Raw genomic sequence first — 21,857 nt, 5'->3', positions numbered from 1 at the left:
CCCCAAGGGTCACCAGCTCAGGAGGAATGGGCTGTTAAACCCACTGCATTTATCCCCACCAATTTTGATGCAGTTTAGTAAAAAGGGGATTCACAGCCAACAGGTCTGGCAGGGGCCGAGAGCACTTTCTGCTGGTGGAACATGAGCCCACTGGTCAACAGTTTCTCATCAGGCAGTTATAAATGTAAGCTGGAGATTTCATGTCATCGAGTGTTCTTTGTTTGGCTCCACAAAACAAATGAGGATATATTAGGGCAAAAGACAGAGCTTCTTTCCAATGTAAAGACTGCTAACCCCAAGCAATGAAACTAAGGAAAGGAAAAACAGACTGCTTGGCTTCAAAACAGCCACTGGAGGGATCCTTATGTCCTTTAAAATGCTGAACAATCTCACCTCAGGGTTCTCCAAACAGTATTAAGAATTGAACCCTATCTTGCACAAAGGAAAGCAAGCAATCCAATCCAACCAACCGACCAACCAGCCACCAAAACTAAGAAAGCAATGAAAAAAAACCACCCAAAATTATCCCACAGTTGCATTGCTTCATGGATCCATAATGAGCAGCCATAATGAGAACACCAAACACCGACCGGCGTAACAAACTGATGGATGTTCTCATCAAAAGTAAAAACAACAAACCAAACCAAAACCCAAACCCACACAAATTAAAACGAAGGACAGCAGAAAAACCACTCTTATGCAGCACAACGTGGAACCTGCATCATCTCCACTTCCCCAATCCTCACCAGCTGTCAGAAGGAACTTTACAGCTCCCAGTAGCCCTTAACTTTCACCCTCTGGTGCCAGTGCTGGGTATGAGGATTCAGAGCAGGTCTGACAGGTTTGGCTTTGCTGCTCACCTTTGGGTGAGGCTGTCACCACTGTGTTAAGCTGGGAGATGCAGAGCACCGTGATAGGGACACGAACCCCCCTGGGGGTCAGAAGGATGAATGCCACAGAGGCTGAGCACAGCATGAAGGTGCAAGGTGGGACCGGATAGGAGAGCACATAAGCAGACACACGAGCAGAACCATGCATCCAGCTGCTCAGCGCTCCCTTCCAGCCAGGTTCCTTCTGCAACCAGGCACAGGGACACAATCCCCTCTAGAGGAAGGAAAGGGAAGTGAGGCCTCCCCGCAGCATCCCTCCCACCTGCGCTGGGCTATCAGAGCAGCTGAGGCCATTGCCCTTCTGTGATCCATCCTGCACTCCATCGCAAGGTCTGTGGCCAACCCAGAGGTGCACCGCAGTGCAGGCAACAAGTTTAGGTCTCCCCTATGGTTTTAGGTTCAGACTCTATTCTTGCCTGCACTGCAGAGCCCATATTGAGTGGTGAAGTCCTGGCGAGGAGGACTAAATTTACCATTGAAGCTCAGCCCATTGCAGCTGGGTACAGGGAATTGCTGCAGTCAGCAGGAAATCTGCGAGCAGAGTTAAAGGGGCAAATCGTGCAGGAAGCACAGCAAGCTCATGTGCAATGAGCACAGGTTGCAGTCAAGAAGTGAATTTCTATTTCAACATTGATCACAACATCCCACATACAGCCCAGCACACTGATATATGTACGTACCGGGCATTCATAGCAGGAGTGCAGAAAATACTGTACACACAAGAGAGTTTGGGCCCATGTAGTCTCACTGAGCACTTCACTGGAGGTAACTTTAGCAATCCCGCTGTCATTAAGCACTGGCACTTCAATAAGAAATGGACCAATTTTATCTGTATTTTTGCCTGGAGAGGCACACTCCAGCCTTCCCACGTTTCCTGGCAGGAGCTGATTGATTTCTTTACCTTCTGCAACATTCTGCAGCCTCAGCAGAGCTGAGCAGCCCTCCGAGGGAGCACAATTTGGCAGCGCTTAAAGGGAAATACAAAGGGGTTGCAAACTGCAAGGAGCTGATAGCACTGCGTTCCCCTGCTTGAGCAGCAGCCACACTACTGAGATACGTGGTTTGATCCATCACCCAAACAGAGCACCAGTGACTCACTCAGAGCAGGTCATCTTTCTTCCCCTGCACTGCTGATGGGACGCAGCCTCCTGCAGAGCAGCTGGAGCCAAACCAGACGAGCAGTGAGTGTTGGCCTATGTGAGAGCCAATGACTGACAGCTGAGGGACAAAGGTGCCACACTTAGGTTGGATCTTTGGGTTTTATTGCTTTGGAATGGGACAGCTCAGCTCCACTTCTCTTTATGCAGGACTTTTTGTTTCACCCACCAGCCCCATCCTGCTCGGAGCAAGTATTCATGCTTTTCATAGTATTTTGTACATTTGTAGGTAACAGGCCTCCTATGCTTTCAGAAGGGAGGGCCCCAAGCTCCCCTGCAGCCAGGGCATCCCACTGCTTGCAGCAACCGCACTGGGAAGCTCTGCATCCCACACACACTGAGTGCTGCAACAGGAACAGGCGTAGCACATTGCTGGGATGGCGATAGTGCAGCCACTCAACCCACTGCCCACTCTTCTGGGGGAAAGACAATGCAATATCTCCCACAGGTCAGCATGATCGGATCCTACTGCCATTTACATAAAGCTCAGGGCAGGCACAAAGCACAGGCACACCCCCATGGCTGTCTGTCTTAATGGTGGGGACCAGAATCTGAATGTGAAGCATCACCACCAGCTGCAGGATGTGCCAGAGCAACCTGGCTGCTTGGGAAGTCAGACTATGAACACTACCTCTTCTCCTGCAGTAAGTGTGTTTGTAGGCAAGCCGTTAAAATAGCACCCATAGAAGTACGTGCAACCACTTCAATTTGTATTTTGTAGCTCACAATGCAAACGATGTTGTTATCAACTGTTCCTAACTCAACGAGTTCTTAAATGGGTATGTAAAGTGAGACTATGAGACCACTACGAAACACAGAGATGAAGCACCTGCTGTGGTCTCTGACAGCAACACAGGCAGCTTTCTTTGTCCTTCATCCCCCACAGCAGAGAACGCACAGAACACTGCTAAAGTCAGATATTCTCCTCCAAAGAGACAATTACTGCCATTGACACAGTACCATGCTTGTCTCTTAATTAAGAAGTGCCCTATTTTGAGTTCATCCTGTGTCGCTAACCACAGTACGACCTGCTTCATTCAAAAGCCTCATAGTGACACTGATGGAAACCAATGACTTTTCCCAACGCTTTCAAAAGTAATGGAAGCTCCCTGAAGAAGGGCTTAACGCTGCTCTGCTTCGTAGCTCTTTGCTTTATTATAATGCTCTTTAAAAGATGACACTGCAGTTCAAGTCTGGTATCACTCTACAGAACAATGAATAGCGTTCACTGAAATTGCCATTCCTGTGAACTTCACATGAAACACATCAGGAAAATTAAAGATACAGCATTCCAGACTGACCAGGTTTCTGCTGGCCTCAAAAATGAAGAAGGGCTCTATAATGAGAGATCACCGTGAACCGTTACAATCAAACACTAATGATGTGCATCATCGTGTTTCTTGATTTAAGTCGATTGCTCAATCCATCATTACTGGAATTTAGAATTGCCAAAGTAGAGGGAGAACTGAAATACCTCGGTTGGCTGGCAGCTATTTTCAAGGACCACCACTGTATCTTTAAATGTATCCTGGAGTAAACAAGAAACGTTTTACCTACACTTGTTAAGTTATTGCACAGATCATTACACTCATAAATACATGACGGACCCATGGAATGTTACATGTCTGGCTGGGAAAACAAAAGCAGCATCACCCTTCAGGTCTCAGCCACCAGGAATTGCTGGCCAAGAGCCTCTTGAAAACAGTGATTATTAGGAGGCACCAAAACACAAGGGAAATGTTTTAAAGCAATCCCCAACTCCTAGGATTAGCCTCACTTACTGCCTGGGAATGCTCTCGTTGGCAAGCAGCACTCAGCGTGAACATCTTAATGCTTCTGATTTCGGGCTACCTGTAGGAATCCAACTGCTCTGCGTCTTCCAAAGCTAAAGCTGTACAAAGGAAACTGCTACCCACCACTGCAACGTCTGGTTGTCCCAGCAGCAGTTTCACCCACCCCACTCTTCCCTGGCAGTTTGCTTGTATGACTCAGAGCTGTTCGTAACTGGTGTGGGATTGAAAGGAAAGTGATGTTCACCTGTCGAAAAGGCTCATGATCAGGGGAATAAAAAAAGAAACAGGAGAGGAATTGAGGAAAGGAGGGAAGATGTTAATAAACATTCCCTTTACACACAATAACTTCAAACAGCACAAGCTTCTGAACCATACACTCTTAAACAAAAAGCCCAATAAAACTGCAGCTGTGCAACAGAAAGCGTCCTCATTTCATCCTCTCCTTTGGAAGACATGACGAAATGTACAGCTTCTGACAAGTCACTAAAAAGTACCCATCTGTCCATCAAACCAAAGCCAATTAGCACACAACATTTGTGGTTGCTGTTCCACTTTCTGCCATGATGTTGGATTTTAGTTTCTTCCAGTAACACCTTTCTGGGTGCTGTATCAAGGAAGATTCTGCTCTGTAGTCTCCTGAACTGGAAGAAAAATTAATGCCCAAAAGCCTTAGCAAGGTTCTGGCCATTTACATTAATGTAGAAAATAAAATCTTAAAAATCCAGAAGTAAAACCAGAAGAACAAACGAAAGGCTCGTTACCAACCATAGCCTCAAGTGAGATATGAATAAACCAGTTTTCTCCTAGGCAAAGCACACAGCTGAGAATGTATGCAAACACGTCACACCACCGCTGACTGAACACACTGAAATAAAGCTTATCCCACTATCAGCTATTTCAGGAGCTTTATGAAAAGAAACCATACTAAGTTTGTCCAGAGGAGGCTGATTCAGCTTTGCATCACTCCAGACAGACACCAGCAGTCAGGCAATGCAATGCAGCAGATGCATTTTGCTGCCACTGCTGCAGCAGTGTCACAAGGACTGACCGTCAGTCAGGGACACAGCAGTGCTCCTTCACCTACACTGCAGTGTGTGGTCCTCAAGGATGTGCATCACAGCCACGTACTGCACCACGGACAGGTGACAAGTAGGCAACAGAGGTATACGCATAAAGAGACAGAGTTCTGTTTGACATGCAACTAAGTGATAACAAAGGCATATCTGGAACAGAAGTAGAACAAAAACCTATAGGCAAGGCTGTAACCATCTGTCAATAGCAGCAGCAAGTGCTGCAAACTGAGCTCACTCCCGTTCTGACCACTTCCCAAAGGGAAGCAGGCATGGCTCAGCCCACACCTGGCTGCTGAGCAGCACCACACTGCGTGAGCTTCAGAGCATGGCCTCAGCAGGAGCAAAGGGGGAAAAGAAAGAAGAAATGCCACTGTTGCAGGACAAGGCTAGAGAAGGCCAGGAAAATATTTTGTTCATTATCTGAAAGGTCATGCTAATAAAAATACAGAATCAGGCCACAAATACCTGTACAGTATTTGCAAAGAATGTAAGCCTTTAATATCTGCTACATTCAGGAGTGATCTGTAGGTCCCCTTCCTCTTTCCCCTTTGTTTTTTAGCTGCTGAATGTAATTTTTTTGGCTTCTCAATGTTACTACAGACTGGAAAAACTCTGTGATGAGCTTTTTTCCTCCTTGATAAGGGAAAAAAAAATAGATCATTTGAGGGAACTTCAGTAACCTGGGTCGATCAGGACCCAATTGTTGACCCATTGTTGCACAAACAATTCACTACTTTTAAAAATAAAAGGCTTTCTGGGCAGGGATTAAGATCTTCAGGGTCTACAGTGAAGAACTCCATGCTGCTACCAAAGCAGACTGTGTAATGCTGTCATGAATTAAAGTTTGATTATTTTCAGGTGGTGTACATTTATGATCCACCCCCTAAAATACAAACACCTGGACTGTCAAAAGATCACAGGTCTTTTGTATACATCATGGTTTGTGTCATGAGAAGCACCTCTGGGGGTCAAAACCGGGACAGAACTCGACCTTCTATCCCATTCCTTAATGCTGACAAGGAGTTCCTGAAGCTTCCAAATTGTATTCCTCTAACAGGATCCAGGAAGAAAACGTGGAGAAGTACATGACAGAGAGAGAGAGAGATACAGTTTGACATATTAAAGATTAATTTGGAAAACATCTGCTTAATCCAAGTTTTACTATTAAACATAGACATCCACTCATCCTGGAAGGCGCTCACTGCCAGACTCTCTCCTCAATGTACTCATATTTTCCATGCATTTTTTCTTACTGGAATCTTTTCTTTTTTTCTTCCTAAGTCATTTCACTGCTGAGTTGCCAAGCAGATGTCCAGAAGGCCATAAGCAGCAGGAAGATCTCATTTTTGTCAGTACAGATAACATAGATAGGTATAAGGAAAAAAGACAAAAGAAAAAACCAAAACAAAACAGACCCTACAAAATACTCAGAGTGGGAGAAGAGTAAAGGCAAGGAAGGAGGACACACAGCACTGCATCACATCCGTGTAGGAGAGCTACTCTTCTTGCTTGACGGGTTAAGAACGTACACAGTACACAAGGAGCCATTCTGGATATCCCTTGATAGCTCAGGCTGCCAAAATGATGAGTGGGAACAAATAATCATCTAGCTCTAGACTCCTGATTAATTCTAAGGGGAGAAAATAACTTGGGAAATCTAAAAAAATCTCACAAAGATTAGAAACAAAGCTCCAATAAAAAGTATCTTACAGACCAGTTTGAATTGCCAGACCTCATCCTGTCACAGCAATCCATAAGGCATTTCAGCTGGATCTACTCAACTGCAGCTTGCTCGTTTAAAGGCTGCCTTTTCAAGATACAGCCTGTTCTTTATTTGTGTTCAACATCTCTGGCCATCTCAAATTATATGGAGACTGGATGAATACCTATGAGCGTACACATGCAAGACTATGGCATTAAAACGTGCTTGTGTCTTTCAGATTGCTCTTAAAGTCAGTGTACCCAGCCTCAGTAGTGCAAGGAGAACATGTATTTCTCACTAGCCATAAAAATGAGAGAACCATCATCACGTAAGAAAAGATTCAGACACTACTTGTTTTTTCTTCCTAAACTGGGGGCAGAAGGAAAACAAATGGAAAAAGCACAAAAAGTGACACATCAGTAAGGTCAACCAAGATACTCCAGAAGTGTGTAAAACTTTCTCCTCTCAATCAGCCAGTGTGGGCTCCCTTCCCTAGCTGCACAAAACAGGGTTAAACAGTTCTACCAGTCATCCCACTTATCATCAGCTGAAGATGCCTTTTTCGTTGCCTTAGGAGGTTTTTTGGCCTTGCTCTCCCCTCCTGTGTTTTCCCAGTTGGTCTCCCAGTTTTCCCAACTGTCGCTGTTACTGTTCTTGTTGTTGGAGACTGTTCCTGAGCCCCACACGTCCCAGCTATCGGAGCTCTTCTTCTCTGTGGAATTGTCCACATAGGTCCAGCTCTCACTGCTTGGAGATTTATGAGCTTTCGGTGGGTCTGAGTTGCCAAAGGTCTCCCAGAAGCTTTGATCTACAGCATTGTTCTGGTAGCCTTCCCCTCCACTGTTCTGGTAGCTGTCTCCCTCGGCTGGTCTGTTATTGGCAAGGCGAGGAGAAAGAGGAAAGGAGAAATAAATTAGTTATCACAAACACAACGATAAGCAGAAATGACCACAAGGAAAACGATAATGTTGCTACCCTTTGCTGAAACAAAAACAAAAGGCAAATAATTTCTCAGAACAGCACTAGTTATTCTTCTAATTCAAATATATTGCTAACAGTCTGCAATGCAAAGACACAGATGCATTTGACACACACTTAAAAATCAAGGTGCAGAGCACTACTTTGCTCTCAGACTGAGAACAGCTGTATGGGCCCCTGAACTACATTAGAGAAGGACTACTTGCAAATTTTTCCCCAAAGACAGAATAATTTCTTCACATTTAAAACAAAAAATCTCTGGTATGACTGCATTGCAGAGAACACACAGGAGACAAAACAGTGCGTTTAAAGAGACAGAAAATAACAACAAAAGAAATACCTTTCAGAATGATCATCTGGTTTCCCAGAAAAGAAAGTGGTGACATCTCGCCATCCCTTACTCCCAACTCCCTGAACCTAGGCAGAAAGAACACACTTCTCATCTGGACTGAGCCAACAGCCAAAGTCATAACACATTCTCCCACTTGTTCAGATACAGATAACACATGTTATGAAAAATTTCACTGCACTGATTAACATTAACACTTTTGATGGGCAATTTCTAGTTGATCTGAAGGAAACACGTTTGACAACCCCATGCTGCTGGATGGTTTGAGAAGTACATACAGTCCAGCATTTTCATCCACTTCTCTAAGTAAGGGCTTTTGAACTCTTCTAGAATTTCTTGACAAAAAACATTGGGATTTCCTCTTACGTGAAATTAAACTTAATGACAGCACTACTCTTTGGATGTTTCATGTGACTAGTATTGATATCTCTAATACTTTATACACTTCCTTCACTCATTCTCAAGAGTATTATTCATGTGAACAGGACAAATGTTGACTAAATGACATTAGTCAAATCAACATTATTCATGTTGACAGGACAATGACTAAATGACCCCTTCCAGGGTTATTATTTTGGACTGGAATTGGGTTAGAAACAAATTCTGAAGTGATGCCTATGGAAGTCACTATTCTCAGTCACAGACATGGAGGAGGAACCCCAGAATTCAGATTTCAAGTTGCCAGGTTTAAGCAGAACAGGTAACACAAAACTTGTGTTATTCAAATCTTCCCAGAACTTCAGGCACTGAGCTGTTATACAGTATGATCTGCAGTGCTTAAAAGACAAACAAACCTCCTGATTAACACTGATTCTGCAAGATTTCTGCACCTATCAGGGCACAGAGAGCACTTACCACAAAACCAAGCAACGATTGCAAAAGAAGACAAAGAAAAAGGTATGCAACGTTAGTAAGTTCAACCACACAACCATAATGCAAGCTGTCTCCATATTCTCCAGCAGAGGTTTTCTTAGGGTGTTTAGGACACTGGCTGTCTTACAGCCCTACACCGTGCCCTCAGTGAAGCCATTAAAGCTGTAGAGTTCTTTTAGTACCCCAACAAGTACTGCACGTCGAAAATTGCATTCCTATTCACCACAAGTAGAGACTAAAGGTGTTTTGTGGTCATTCCAAGTGCTGTGTAAGAATATGGAGACTGGCTTACTGCTTGGCCTCCTCCAAGGGAAGCAGGCCTCTCCATACCTTGCTGGCCAACTGCGATACCCCCACGGTGACCTCCTCAAAAATTTTCCCCTCTTTCACCTAATGAATCAAAGTATTGGTCATTAGTCATCAAACAGAGCACTGCTGAAGCCTTAAGACAAGTTCTCTTGTGGTATATAGCTAATAACAAGAAATTAACGAGAACAAAAACCTGACATGAAGCACGGTAATCCTAAGTCAAGGCTAACAAGTTTAAGATAAGAATAATAATCCATTAAGATAATAATAAATCCATCAACCTCCAGTGGAAGAAACCTCAGCCCTTTGGAATACGCTGAAGTGTTCTATGGGCATACACAGAATGTGAGGGAAGCAGCATTACACTAAAAACAAAGACACTCCCCCCAAATTTCGCCCTAGCAATAACACTGCTAAGCACTATGAAAGAAACTGCTGATAATTTGGGGGGAGGACAAACCCAATTAGCATTCCAAATCACAGAAGAATCCAAGGAAAGAATGTTGAATTAATACAAGCAATGCAAGGGAAACTCTGTTATTAAAATATGCTTTTCAAATTGGAAATCAACCCACATCCCAAAGCAGTGGCATCGCTTCTCTTTGGAAAGCAACGCCAGGCTGCTTTATCAAAAGCCCTACAGATGGGGAAATGGTGTGGAGGTAAATAGGTCACCATGCTGTCACAAAAGACTTCAAAATTTTGGAGCTGATCCAAAATTCCAGAAGCACAGAACAAACACGTGCCAAATGGGGGAGATGGAGAAGTCTTATTTTCTTCTTTTAACCAGAGGAAACAGGAAGGCAACATTTGATGTGAGGTGAACCAGGGGTGCCCGCCTGCAGCAAGGGGTGCAACTTAGTGATCCTTGAAGTCCTTTCCACCCCTGACCACTCTACAACCCTAAAACTGGTGCTGTCAGCTCTCATTAAACATTTAGGAAGACTGCCTGCCTTGCTTTTTGGTATGGCCACTTCCTACAGTCACCCAGGTGGCTGTGTGTGCTTTCAAAGTGCCATTAGCTATATGTTCGTGGTCAGTAATAACTGTCTGAAGAAAAACCTTCTTGACACTATCTGTGTTTCCCAGAAATATCACAACTAGAACAGCTCGGTGTTACTTGAGGCTGTGTTTTGCTGATGAATGCATGCAAATCTTGGTACCAGACACCGGAAGCTTCTGCACAAATACCAAGTAAAGGTTGCAAGACTTATTTTCTTATTTTTATTTGATAACCTGTCTCCATTCACTCTATGTATACACATACACACACACACTGCTCCAAACTTTACTGCCTCTGATGCAGCAGCAGATGAACACCAGTGGCTTAAAGATGCTTGGTTGAAGGTAAAAAATGCTGACATGCAGAGAGGGGAAAAGACCATCAACTTAACACCCAAAGTTATTAGTATCTACAGAAATGATTTCTCCATCCATTTTGGGTGTATTTTTCTCTTAGCCCATCTTCCATTGCTGAAACCATAAAATCTATACAAGAATATCTAACGGTAAATACTTCAACAGACTCTTGTAGACATAGAAAAGCACAGCAGGGAGAAATGCACTCATTAACCCTCCTTTGGTGACTTATTAGCTCTGAGTTATTTGATGCTTCCCCTTCACTACTGAGCTTGTATAAGAAGGAAAAAAAACCAACCCAACAGAAGGACAGACTGACAGCTTGGGAAGCAGTGATAGGAGGATACAATCACTCCCTGAGTCATTGTGATCATATTCTGTAAGGAATTTACTAGTTCCAAAGTTACCTTTTCCTGTGCGGGTTTGAGAACATTTTCATTTAATGTCTGACCTAACTCTGACGCCTATTTAAAAAGCAAAACAAAAACAAAGTCAGTTATATTTTCCTTTAAACAAAAAAAAAAAAAAACACAACAACAACACAGCCAACGATTTGGGCAGACCGGTTTCTCAGCAGTATCTCCAAGAACACACGAAGCCTTAAGCTCTGATTCGTACAAGCAGGACGAGCTGAAAGCACACACAGTACAGGGCTGAGGAAAACCAACCAAGACCAGAAGCGCGTGGCAGAGGGTTGCTGGGGCTGCCCAGAGCCAAAGCAAAACCTGACCTTGCAGCAGGAGCAGAAGCAATGGATCAACCAGCAATAGCCTAAGGACAGCCCCCTGCTGAGCCCACAGCTGAGAGTTTGGAAAAAAATCGACTTCATTCACTGTCATTTTTTCCTGTTCTCCCTCACTGACATCACATGTCGAGTTACATCTGATCATTTTTCACCAATTCTTCTGCCTGCAGTGCTGCTGGTGCTGTCTGTTAATGACAAGCCAATGGTTTCTAAGCCATACACAGGAGGCAATGTTGTGACAGAAGACTTCTACGATCTCTTTTCAGGCTGCAGGTAGGCAGGGAGAGGAAACAACACACTTCAGAACTTCTCTTACAGCCCAGCACAAGATGCACAAGGACCCTGGTTAGGGCATCTTACAGAACTGAGCCTGCAGCATATGTCACAAAATGACAATTCTGACCAAGACAGCAAAGTCTGCAAATGCTTCACATTGTCTGCACTGGAAGTGAGGCTAAGAAAGTGCTCAAGAAAAAAAAACCAACAGAAGGGATTGAATAGGATTCTTCAAATATGACAGATCCCTCTGAGTACTGAGCGGATGTTACCTAACAGAAGGTGTAACAGACTAAAGGTTAAGCCACGCTAAGCGAAGCTATTGTTTGTATCACCATGAATTCTGATGTAAACCCACATCCTCAACCACACAATTTCATAAATAAGGTTTGGGTATGTTTCCTTTGAAAACACTATCTTTGCTACTGCTGATTTCCGATAGCACCATTACTAACACTACATCACGGTGTGTTTATTAAAGAGCCTGCCTTCAAACAGCACCCCAGGGTAGCTCCTTGAATACTGCATTCCTGAATCAGACATGCAAAAGGAAATCCTGAAATTGGTGTTTATGGGGAGCATGGAAAGAAGCACAGAATGTTTTCTGAGCACAGAGAACCCGGATATCTCTATCCATTTTAACCTACTTTAAGCAGGTTTGAAGGAACATTACCATACAAAACACACAACATTATTCTGAACAGATTTGACTTAAGGCACAAAAAAAAGAAAAGAGACAGCTGAAGAGCAAATGCACATATTCAGCACGAACAGTGACAAGGAGTCCATGCACAAGAACGTATGTGAGGGTGTTACCGGCTCTGGCTGCTGCTTGTAGCCCCAAAACTTTACCCAGACAGCAAAAGAGAAAGAGCAAGGAAGGCAGAAGAAGCAGCTTTTAGCACAAATTAGGAAGCACTCTTTCAGGCAAGTTACGTAGCACCAACCTCCACCAACCTCACATCTACTGACAGGACTGACAGTGAATACGTTTGGTCAAAGGACATCAAATGCACTTTTAATAAAGCCATCGATAAGATGCTGTGCCTGCTCTACAGAGCACACGTTTCAGGAAGCAAATGTAAGCTTCAATAACACTGCTTAGGCCATAGGACACTGCACTGCTGAGGCCCTTGTCAGTAGATGCAATGAGTTTGTACACTCTGTGTTTTATTTACACGTGTTATAAAGGAAGGACAGATTTCTGGAAGGGAAACTGCTGGCTGAAGTGAGAAAGGAAGACCTGCCAAACACTGTATTTCTTTTTAGGTAAGCCAAACAGCAAATACTTGACAGCTCCTAGGTATGAAGTTTGGCTCTCACACTACATTTTTATTCACTGTGAAAATCACACACAAACCTGGCTTGCTCTGAGGAGCACTGCCATCCTACTGCACACATCTCCTGCTCGAACATCTGCAGTTTCACACGTGTATGGCACAAGAGCAGCCCAGCCACGTGCCAGGCTGGTGCTGTGCATACAGGCAGTGCCAGCTCTAAGTCAAATACCTCATACAAAGCATTAACACGTGCAGGTCGCTCAGAATACTGGCACTTTTAAGAACTCCCTCCTTTGACAGGTTTTTATGTTCAGATTTAATTCTATTCTATGCAAACAGATCTTGCTTACAGCACGGCTCTGCATAACTCAGGTGTAGCTGTCTCTGTTTTAACCTTAGTTTGAAAGAGGAAATATTTCTAGAATTTCCATTGCTTTAAGTGCACCCAAACAAATGAACTTAATATTAAGCAGTTCACATTTGCAATATCTTAACAGGATTTATGAATGGATTGCTTTACATCAGATCACCTACAAAAGAAAACTACTTTAAGACAGACATTTCAACTTCACACAAATAAAATAGGAGTGTTTTCTGTCCATGCACAAATTGAAGGATTTCATTCTGCTGCCTTCTGAATACATGTGACAGTTACAAATACAGCAGACTATCACTGTTTGTTTTCTATTTAAGTTGATCACAGTAACTGAGTGCAATTCCCATGGAAATAAGAGCTAGAACCTAAGAATTACTGTGCACCATGAAGATACACACAGAAGCCTGAATCAACTGTTAAGACAAATGCATGACAGTAACTGACATTTAAAAGCCAATAAGATGAAGCTTAATCTATGATCACCTTTTGACTTGCTTGAGATCCAAACCTGGTAGCCTGCAAAAAGAAGCAAGTTCAGATTTGAAAATCAAAGGTTTTATTCCCAGCAAACATACACATCTGAAATGCTGAGAGATCCCTTCCAAAACAAATGGAAAACTTACAACTGAATTTAGAAGAAACGACCACTCAGAAACATGAGAATCACAGCAGATAGGAACATTCACTGCCAATATTTCATACATCATAGGCAAAGAGCTGCAACAAACAGGATTTAGCCTGTCTTGGTAATGCTTTTAAAGACAGATCCCTATTAGAAGCCACATCACGCTGACGGAGCCACTTCTAGTTCACAAGAATTACACTGAAATATATTGTGTTTACTTACACCCTCCTTAGCAGCCGAGGCAATCTTGCTTGCTCCAGTTGTAAAACTGCTCCATCCCTTTAAAAGAAAGCAAGAATGCACCAAGTTATGTGAATATCAATAACAGATGACAACCAAGTGTTCGCTATTACATGCCAAATTAAGTCAAAACGTGCTCCAACACAGCCTGTCCCATGGAGATAAGAATCACCCACCAGTGAGAGCAAAAAATGGCAGTCTCTCACTCAACTGTAAAATAGCAATGAATCTCCATTACTTGTGACAAAACGCTGCGGTGTGCAGAAATGTGAGTTTCAGCTGCTACTCTGTTAGAAATGGTTGTGGGAAAACCAATTATTCTTAGAAACCAGCAAAAGAAAGTGAAGAAGGAGAGTGATTCTAATCGTTTTTTTTTAAGTAAATCCCATCAAAGTACAGATGTTTTGTTTAAAGAGCGGATGTTTAGGTAACACATTACATTTGAGGCTTCCTCACTGGGATGAATACACATAAATGCTGTAAAATTACACTGCAATACGCACCCATGGTCAGAAGGGGGCATTTGAGTCGTGTGTTTCAATGACGTCAGGTATTCCAATAACAGCTGACAGTCAGTTGGACAACACAGTGCCACCTCTTTTCTGCTGTCTAAGCACATCTGCAATGTATTATAGATGTGGTTCCTAATTTTAACTGTCTAGCCTACAGTCTACAACATAACTAGAAATACATCTTCCAAGCACATTAACACAAGAGACTTTCTATGTCCAAATCATATGACGATGCTCTACAGAAGACCACTGACCACTAACCCTGGCCAGAAACCTTACTACATATCTAAGTGACTCCAAATGCCAGATTTTGCCCTGCACAGCTACTCTGCAGCGTATCACAGCTCCTGACTTTACCCCACGTTTTCTTCCAACAACCCAACTTTCACCATCTCTGCTTTACTCACAACAGTCCACAGCCACATGCTGTTATGTTTTCATACATTCCCATTTCCTTGTCTCTAAGTACTGATCTCAGATACAGTGCTTAACTTTTCAAATCCTCCAATATCTTCCCTGCACTGGGAACTGAATTACAGCTCTACACCCCATCGTATCTACTTGCAACCTTGTCTATTTGAACTGCAATAACAGACTTTGAAACAGAAGAAAATACTACTGCAGATCAAAGAAGTCCTCAAGCATTTTCTTACAGAGTACAGAGAAGACATTGCATTATTCAGGAAGTCATCCTCTTTTTTTGGAGGGGTTACTGTATTTCCAAATCCTACGTAGCGATTCTCTTGGCCACTACAATAAGAACAGGAACAGACAGGATCTGTATTAGTATGCTTTAATTCAAGTCAGTGATCAAACATATAAAGCATAAAAGAATCATCATTTTGCAGGCTTTAAAACACACTTGCAAGAAGAAGCCTGGTAGTGCTGACAGCTGCTGAATTAGCAGAGTGCCTTGCACCCAAAATACAAACCCACCCACTTGACAGAAACATAACACCAAAAAGGACCCACTGGTGAATCCTTGCTAATTAAGGCATCTCTTACATAAGATAATGCCTTCTTAATGATTCTCCAGCAGATCACTCATACCAGAAACTTAAATAAACCTTTATGGAGCAATATAAGAAAATGGGAGAAAAAAGGAAGAAGAGCAGTATTACCTTTATAAATATCTCCACTTACACTAAAACACATTAGGGTACCATATACACTAAGAATTATCCAGTTTGGAGCCTATCACTGTAACATTTGGACGCAAGTGTTCATTAGTATGGCCCAGTGAATCAGCATCACAATTGCATGGCTGTATCAAAACATACTGAGCGCCAGGCACAAATAAGAAGTGAATAAATATTGCATTACCCTTGATAGGAGTTGACATCATCATTTAACCAGTCTTCAAAAGCTTTGTCAGAAGAGGCAGTTGTATTCTGAGGAGGTCCAGCAGAACTGCTTAAACAAAAGATTTAAACAGTGAAACTGTGTAAAGCAAAAACCACTGGTTGAGCAATGTACCTTGCTGTATATCATCACAAATCAGGTGTGAAATTGATTATTCCTTTGGCCTAGCACACAGGAAACTTTAATGTAACCACTAAAAGCCTCTTTACAATGGCTTTTTCAGTTAACTTGACTCCTTATTGCAAAAAATAACAAATATACAGGCAAAGGCAGAAAAACAGAACTGCTGTTCTGTGTGAACAGAACAGTGTCCAGCACTGATGCTCTCATTAGTGGTTAGCACCATAAGGAAAAGCCTGATTCTTCCTACCTGGCACTCCATTGTGAACTGGAGTTGAACTGTAGTTAAGGTATACCAACAATAACTAACAACAGTGCATACCGATGAGTGGAAGAGAGAGATGTTTTAGGCTGAGGTGGTGTCCAGTTCCTGGCAGGAGAAGTTTCAAGGGACCACTCCTTGCCCTCAGCTACTGTAGCAACCTAAAAGGGGTAGGAAAACAATCAGAATCCCAGCTACAACTTTCATACCAGACAGGCACTGGTCCTGTAAAGCAAGGACAAGCCGGCTTTCCACCTGAACACACACAACGGAACTTACCTGATCCCTAAAAAGAGCTGCAGCTTTGCTGTTGTACTTCTCTTGCATTGACCAGCAGGGATCGTAGTCATCCTGAGACTCCAAGAACTCTCGAAATTTGCTGTTACCTCCAGCCTTCATTTTCTCCAGCTCAATATCTTTCCATTTGTCCATAGTTACAGAACGTACAAAACTGAAAATCAGGTAAAAATTATATGTATATTATATACATACACAGCTACATATATATCACAGGTTGTTTCAACTTCCTGATACATCAGCAGGGACAAAAAAAAAAAGGTTGGAGGTACAGAAATGTGAATAAACACTCTCAAAGGATGGAAAGAAAGTGTCTTAAGAAGGTGGTCAAATCCTCATTGAAAAAAGCAAAAATAAAGTATTGGCACTTAACAGACACTGTCAAGAGAAGGAAAGTGACAGAAAAAGCAGCTTTCTCCAACGAGCAGGAAATCTAACATGCTATATAAAGGAAAACTTTACTTGGAAGTTTTCCTTTCCCATCTACTTTCAATGTAGACATGTGAGTGCCCTGCAAGGCACCTCCTGCCCCTGCTTCATGCTTCTCGTAATGACCACCAGGTGTGACAACTCAACTGCCTAATACAGCCTATGTAACACCTACCGTGACCTCATCCCAGAGCATTCAGGACTGCAATAAACATGTTAGGTCTGCCTTGGCCACAAATTCTTACTACTGTTCATTAAGTTATATACAAAAAAACAGAATGCTGTTGTTAAATACAAGGTCACAAACCTCCAGCTGGAAATGCTGCTTCCTAGACCTGGGCACAACATAGCTGCATCAATGCAGCACAGACCCCAGCTAATTCCAGAGAAAGCAGAAAGAATAAAGCTCACTTTGGAGAGGAGCACAAAGCAGAAGTGCCCAAGAAATGCTGAAATTGAGATATTCTGCACCCCTCCTAAATCATCCTTTCTGTTCACAGCCATAACACCCCACAAGGAAACCCAACCAAGTGCAGTGTTGCCTGCAGGGCTGACCTGAGGTGGACTCCCAGGCCTCGGTGCTTTCCTGAGCACTCCAGACAGATCCAGATTCCATAGGTCACGCTCACCCACTGGGGGTTAAATGCACCGCATTCAAAGCAGACCTGCAAGAGAGAAAACAATCATCTCCAACTGGTACCCAGCTCTCACCCACGTGGAAGTTCCCAAAGCACAGCTCAGATAGTTGGGTCATGAAACTGTCGTGTGCAGGAATTAAGTTCAGCAGGGAAAGTTCCTCGGGTTGGAATCGCCGCCCCAAGAGCATAAGCTTCCCTTAAGTGTTTATTTATGCTGAATGGAAAGCATTCACTTACCTGAGTTGTATTATACAGTGCCCACATACCAAACACCAGTAGGGAAAGACATAAACAAAAATGAAGCTGTCCGTAGGCCATCACATTTAAGGCAGCATTCTATCAAGCTATTTGAAATAGACAGTTTTAATTAAGCTATACCCAAGACATCACTTGCTTGGACTCTTTGGTTTATAGCACTCAAAGCCTCTGAAAGCTTTCTGGCAAACAGAGACACGTGCTATAATACATATATGAATAAATGTTACTAGAACTAATGTAAATACCAGAGAAAGACACACAAGTGCTACAAATAGGTTAGCTTATATGGACGGCAACTACATGTGGAGCAGACAGGAAGACAATTCAGCTCTGGGAAACTACAGCAGATTATAGTTTTCTCACATTGTTCTCATCTTGTGCTCTGACTTCCTTGAGAACCTTCCTTGTTCTTGGACTTGCCATGATTCTACAAAAGAAGAAAAACAACAAGATCTGAGTCATACTGAAGAGCTGGACATTGGTGTGACGGTCAGTACCATACATACACAACCTCCATGATAAAAAGCTAACAAACACCACCACGGAAACGCCAGGGAATAAAGAAGACGACAAAAGAAGAATCCACAACTCTGCCTTTCCATTTACTTCATACAGCGTGGGGAATTTTAGTCATCCTACCTCATCTGTTGGAAAGCTGTAATTCAGCCACAGCTGAGCAGGCAGGGGAAGAGAAACACAGAACTCCTCCTCCTATGGCCACATCCTGCCAACCTGACACCCACTGGCACCACCCACTGCCCCTTCCAAAAGGGCTTCTTCTTGGTTATATGGGACCATACACATAGAAATGCACCGACCAAAGCACAGAACGGCAGAGGCTCTGACACTGAGGAGCACTGAACACTGCTAAAGGAGGACGTGGTGAGAAGACACAGAGAAGATTCTCGTTTTATCGGGAGTATTGAGCTGCCTTATCAATTAAGTTCTGAGAAAATAAGGTGATTATTGGAACCTTCTGCACAAAACAGAAGCTGAACTCCAGTGCAGACCACATCACCTTACTCTATTTTTCATGGAGCATCAAATGCAGCTGCAGGGACCAATGGCAAGCTACAGATCCAATTCACATTAAGACAGAGAAGTGACTCACTCACAGTATATAGCCTGGAAAAACCAAAGGACACAAAGCACTCATGACTGGAAAACTAAATACCAAAAGCATAAAATCCCACAACTAAGAAAACCGATGTTAAATTTGTATGAACGAGGCAATGTCGATTTATTGCTTCCCTGTGAATTCCAGCCACAGCAGTGCAATAGAACAGTGCAAATGCAATTACACACATCACCAGCTAAGACAACTGGGCTCAGAAAGAAATAAAATCCAAATTCTATCTACATGTTACAAAAGGAGAGGTTATCCGTGGCAGAACTCACTGCCTTTATCCAGAGCGTCCATTCCTCTGTTAACATTTTAACAAGCACTTAATGATGTGTAACCTGAGGGACGGTGTATGAACCAGGCAGCTTTTATAGACCAAGCCAATGTCTGCACCACTCAAGTGGCCACAGACTGCACAAGTTTCAAACCTTTGCCTCCAAGCTGACAGAGGATAGGACAAGGGGGAATGGTCTTAAACTGAGACAGGGGAGATTTAGGTTGGATATTAGGAGGAATTTTTTCACCCAGAGGGTGGTGACACACTGGAACAGGTTGCCCAAGGAGGCTGTGGATGCCCCATCCCTGCAGGCATTCAAGGCCAGGCTGGATGTGGCTCTGGGCAGCCTGGTCTGCTGGTTGGCGACCCTGCACATAGCAGGGGGTTGGAACGAGATGATCATTGTGGTCCTTTGCAACCCAGGCCATTCTAGGATTCTATGAACTGTCATTGCTGCTTTTTTGGATAAAATCCTTTATCAAGAGACCTTTGGCCAACTGCAGATTGAACATATGTCCATGCCAGAGACACCAGCTTCCCCCATGAAAGCCATCCACAAAAGGAGTCCAGTACAGCTTCCCACCTTCCAGCAGTCAAGCTCCAAGCTTGGTAAGAGCATAGAACACCTCCAGAGCTGCCAAGCCTACTGCCAGTTACATTCACCACTAATGGTAAGGGATCTCACTATCACAGTTTACTTGAGCCACAGAAGCTGGCTGGGCACAAAGCAGCTTATTTCCAAGGAAGGACTGTGCTACATACCTGAAATGAGTATTGTTGTCATCTAATGCAGTAAGCAAAGCGCACAGCTTAGGAACGTTCCCACTGATGGGTATAAACACCACGGGCTAAAGGTTGCAAGGTGGAAACTCGCAGTTTCAGGCAGCTCACCCTCACACACTTATTTCCCAGCCCCACAGTTTGCTTCCAGAGCAATAATCAGACAATGCACAATCTGAGTTTCTATGCTAGGAACTAAGTCCAGCAACAGGACTCCGTATGGCAGCGCTGAGACTGGACAAGAGCTCTTAGATCCCCAACCCAGCACCACACCCCATAACCACATCCCTGAGCGCCACATCTCCACGTCGGACACCTCCACGGTGACCCCCCGACCCCACACAGCTGCGCCACCGCATCACCGCTCCTTTGGAGATGTCCCCTAAGGCCCAACCTGAGCGCCCCCCCCCGCAGCCCGAGGCCATGGGGAGCACAGCCCGACCCCCGCCCGGCTCCAACCTCCTGGCACAGACACCCCGGAGGCCGCGCCGGCTGACACGCGATGGGAATGAGAAGCTGCCGGCCAACGGAGCAGCTGCCAGGGGGCCGCTATAGCTTACGGGGCTGCTCACCGAGCACCGCGCGGGGGACGCGGGCCGGGCAGATCCTCCACGAAGAGCCGCGAGCCGCGCCGTGCGGATCCGAGGCGGGTCCGGGAGAGCCGCTTCAGAACATGGCCAGCTTCCAGGCACCTGCGGGAAAGAAAAGCACAGAGATATAACAGAAGGGCTGAACGGCGTCCGGCGGGGCCCGGAACGGAAGGAACGCAGCGGAGCTCCCCGGCCGTACGCACCGGCACAGCACTGACGCGGCAGCCGCTCCGGTCCCGCCCGGCGCCGCACGGCGCAGCCGCTGCTCACGACACGGACGGCGACGTTGCAGCGCCGCGAGGAATTGTGGGTGCCGGGTTAACCCGTTGTGCGCCGGGCGGGGCGGGGCGGGGCGGGGCGGACGGGAGGAGGTGCTGAGACGTGGCGGGATGGGCTGCGGGCGGTGGGTGTTGGAGGGCGCGGGGCTGTGGGGGTGCGGAGCGTGCGGGGGTAGCGCTGCGGTTGTGGGCAGTGAGACAAAAAGCACCATCGGACGCGGGGTGGGAATCGGGACGTGGGAGAGCGGGGTGGAAAAATGGCAAAAGAGATTGGGGAAACATTGGAAAACTTATCTTTTTTTTCTTTTTTTTTCTTTCTTTTTTCCTCTTCTTTTTTTTTTTCCTTTTTTTTTCCTTTTTCTTTTTTTTTTCTTTTTTTCTTTTTTTTCTGTTTTTCTTTTTTTTCTTTTTTTCTTTTTTTTCTTTTTTTTCTTTTTTTCTTTTTTTCTTTTTTTTCTTTTTTCCTCTTCTTTTTTTTCCGTTTTTTTCTTTTTCTTTTTTTTCTTTTTTTTTCTTTTTTTTCTTTTTTTTCTTTTTTTCTTTTTTTTCTTTTTTTCTTTTTTTCTTTTTTTTTTCTTTTTTTCTTTTTTTTTCTTTTTCTTCTTTTTCTCTTTTTCTTTTTTCTCTTTTTTTCTTTTTTTCTTTTTTTCTTTTTTTTTCTTTTTTCCTCTTCTTTTTTTTTCCGTTTTTTTCTTTTTTTCTTTTTTTCTTTTTTTCTTTTTTTCTTTTTTTCTTTTTTTCTTTTTTTCTTTTTTTCTTTTTTTCTTTTTTTCTTTTTTTCTTTTTTTCTTTTTTTCTTTTTCCTTTTTTTCTTTTTCCTTTTTTTCTTTTTTTCTTTTTCCTTTTTTTCTTTTTCCTTTTTTTCTTTTTCCTTTTTTTCTTTTTCCTTTTTTTCTTTTTTTCCTT

At 43.6% G+C, this 21,857-nt stretch overlaps 1 protein-coding gene across 16 annotated transcripts; it reads right to left on the bottom strand.

Moving 5' to 3' along the window:
• Positions 1-3,180: 3,180 nt before the first annotated feature.
• ARFGAP1 (ADP ribosylation factor GTPase activating protein 1) lies at positions 3,181-21,178 on the bottom strand. 16 transcript variants are annotated; one of them, XM_025142209.3, is made up of 15 exons: positions 20,877-21,178; positions 20,656-20,775; positions 18,267-18,330; positions 17,563-17,672; positions 16,561-16,732; positions 16,342-16,442; positions 15,861-15,950; positions 15,191-15,287; positions 14,008-14,064; positions 13,644-13,676; positions 12,321-12,350; positions 10,891-10,947; positions 9,146-9,205; positions 7,934-8,010; positions 3,181-7,485 (listed from the first exon to the last, which is right to left on the bottom strand). In XM_025142209.3, the coding sequence occupies exons 1-15, from the start codon at positions 21,161-21,163 to the stop codon at positions 7,137-7,139; spliced, it is 1,704 nt and encodes a 567-aa protein (XP_024997977.2). In that variant the 5' UTR covers positions 21,164-21,178; the 3' UTR covers positions 3,181-7,136. The 16 variants fall into 16 exon arrangements, with proteins under 16 accessions (XP_024997977.2, XP_024997978.2, XP_024997980.2 ...); XM_025142210.3 differs by having other exon boundaries at positions 15,861-15,947; XM_025142212.3 differs by lacking the exon at positions 9,146-9,205 and having other exon boundaries at positions 7,934-8,004.
• Positions 21,179-21,857: the final 679 nt, after the last annotated feature.

Source organism: Gallus gallus, chromosome 20 (genome assembly GCF_016699485.2).
Source record: "Gallus gallus isolate bGalGal1 chromosome 20, bGalGal1.mat.broiler.GRCg7b, whole genome shotgun sequence".
Lineage (NCBI taxonomy): Eukaryota > Metazoa > Chordata > Aves > Galliformes > Phasianidae > Gallus > Gallus gallus.
The sequence above is the reverse complement of the archived record's forward strand: the minus strand, read 5'-3'. Positions and strand labels throughout refer to the sequence as shown.

Excerpts from the sequence above, each read along its gene's own strand:
- ARFGAP1 (XM_025142209.3), bottom strand. The coding sequence starts at position 21,163 with ATGGTGCTTTTTGTCTCACTGCCCACAACCGCAGCGCTACCCCCGCAC. Across the intron at positions 13,677-14,007 it reads CCTCGGCTGCTAAGGAGGGT|GCTACCAGGTTTGGATCTCA; the intron begins GTAAGTAAACAC and ends TTCTTTTTGCAG. Across the intron at positions 8,011-9,145 it reads TATCGCAGTTGGCCAGCAAG|GTTCAGGGAGTTGGGAGTAA; the intron begins GTATGGAGAGGC and ends CTTTCTGCCTAG.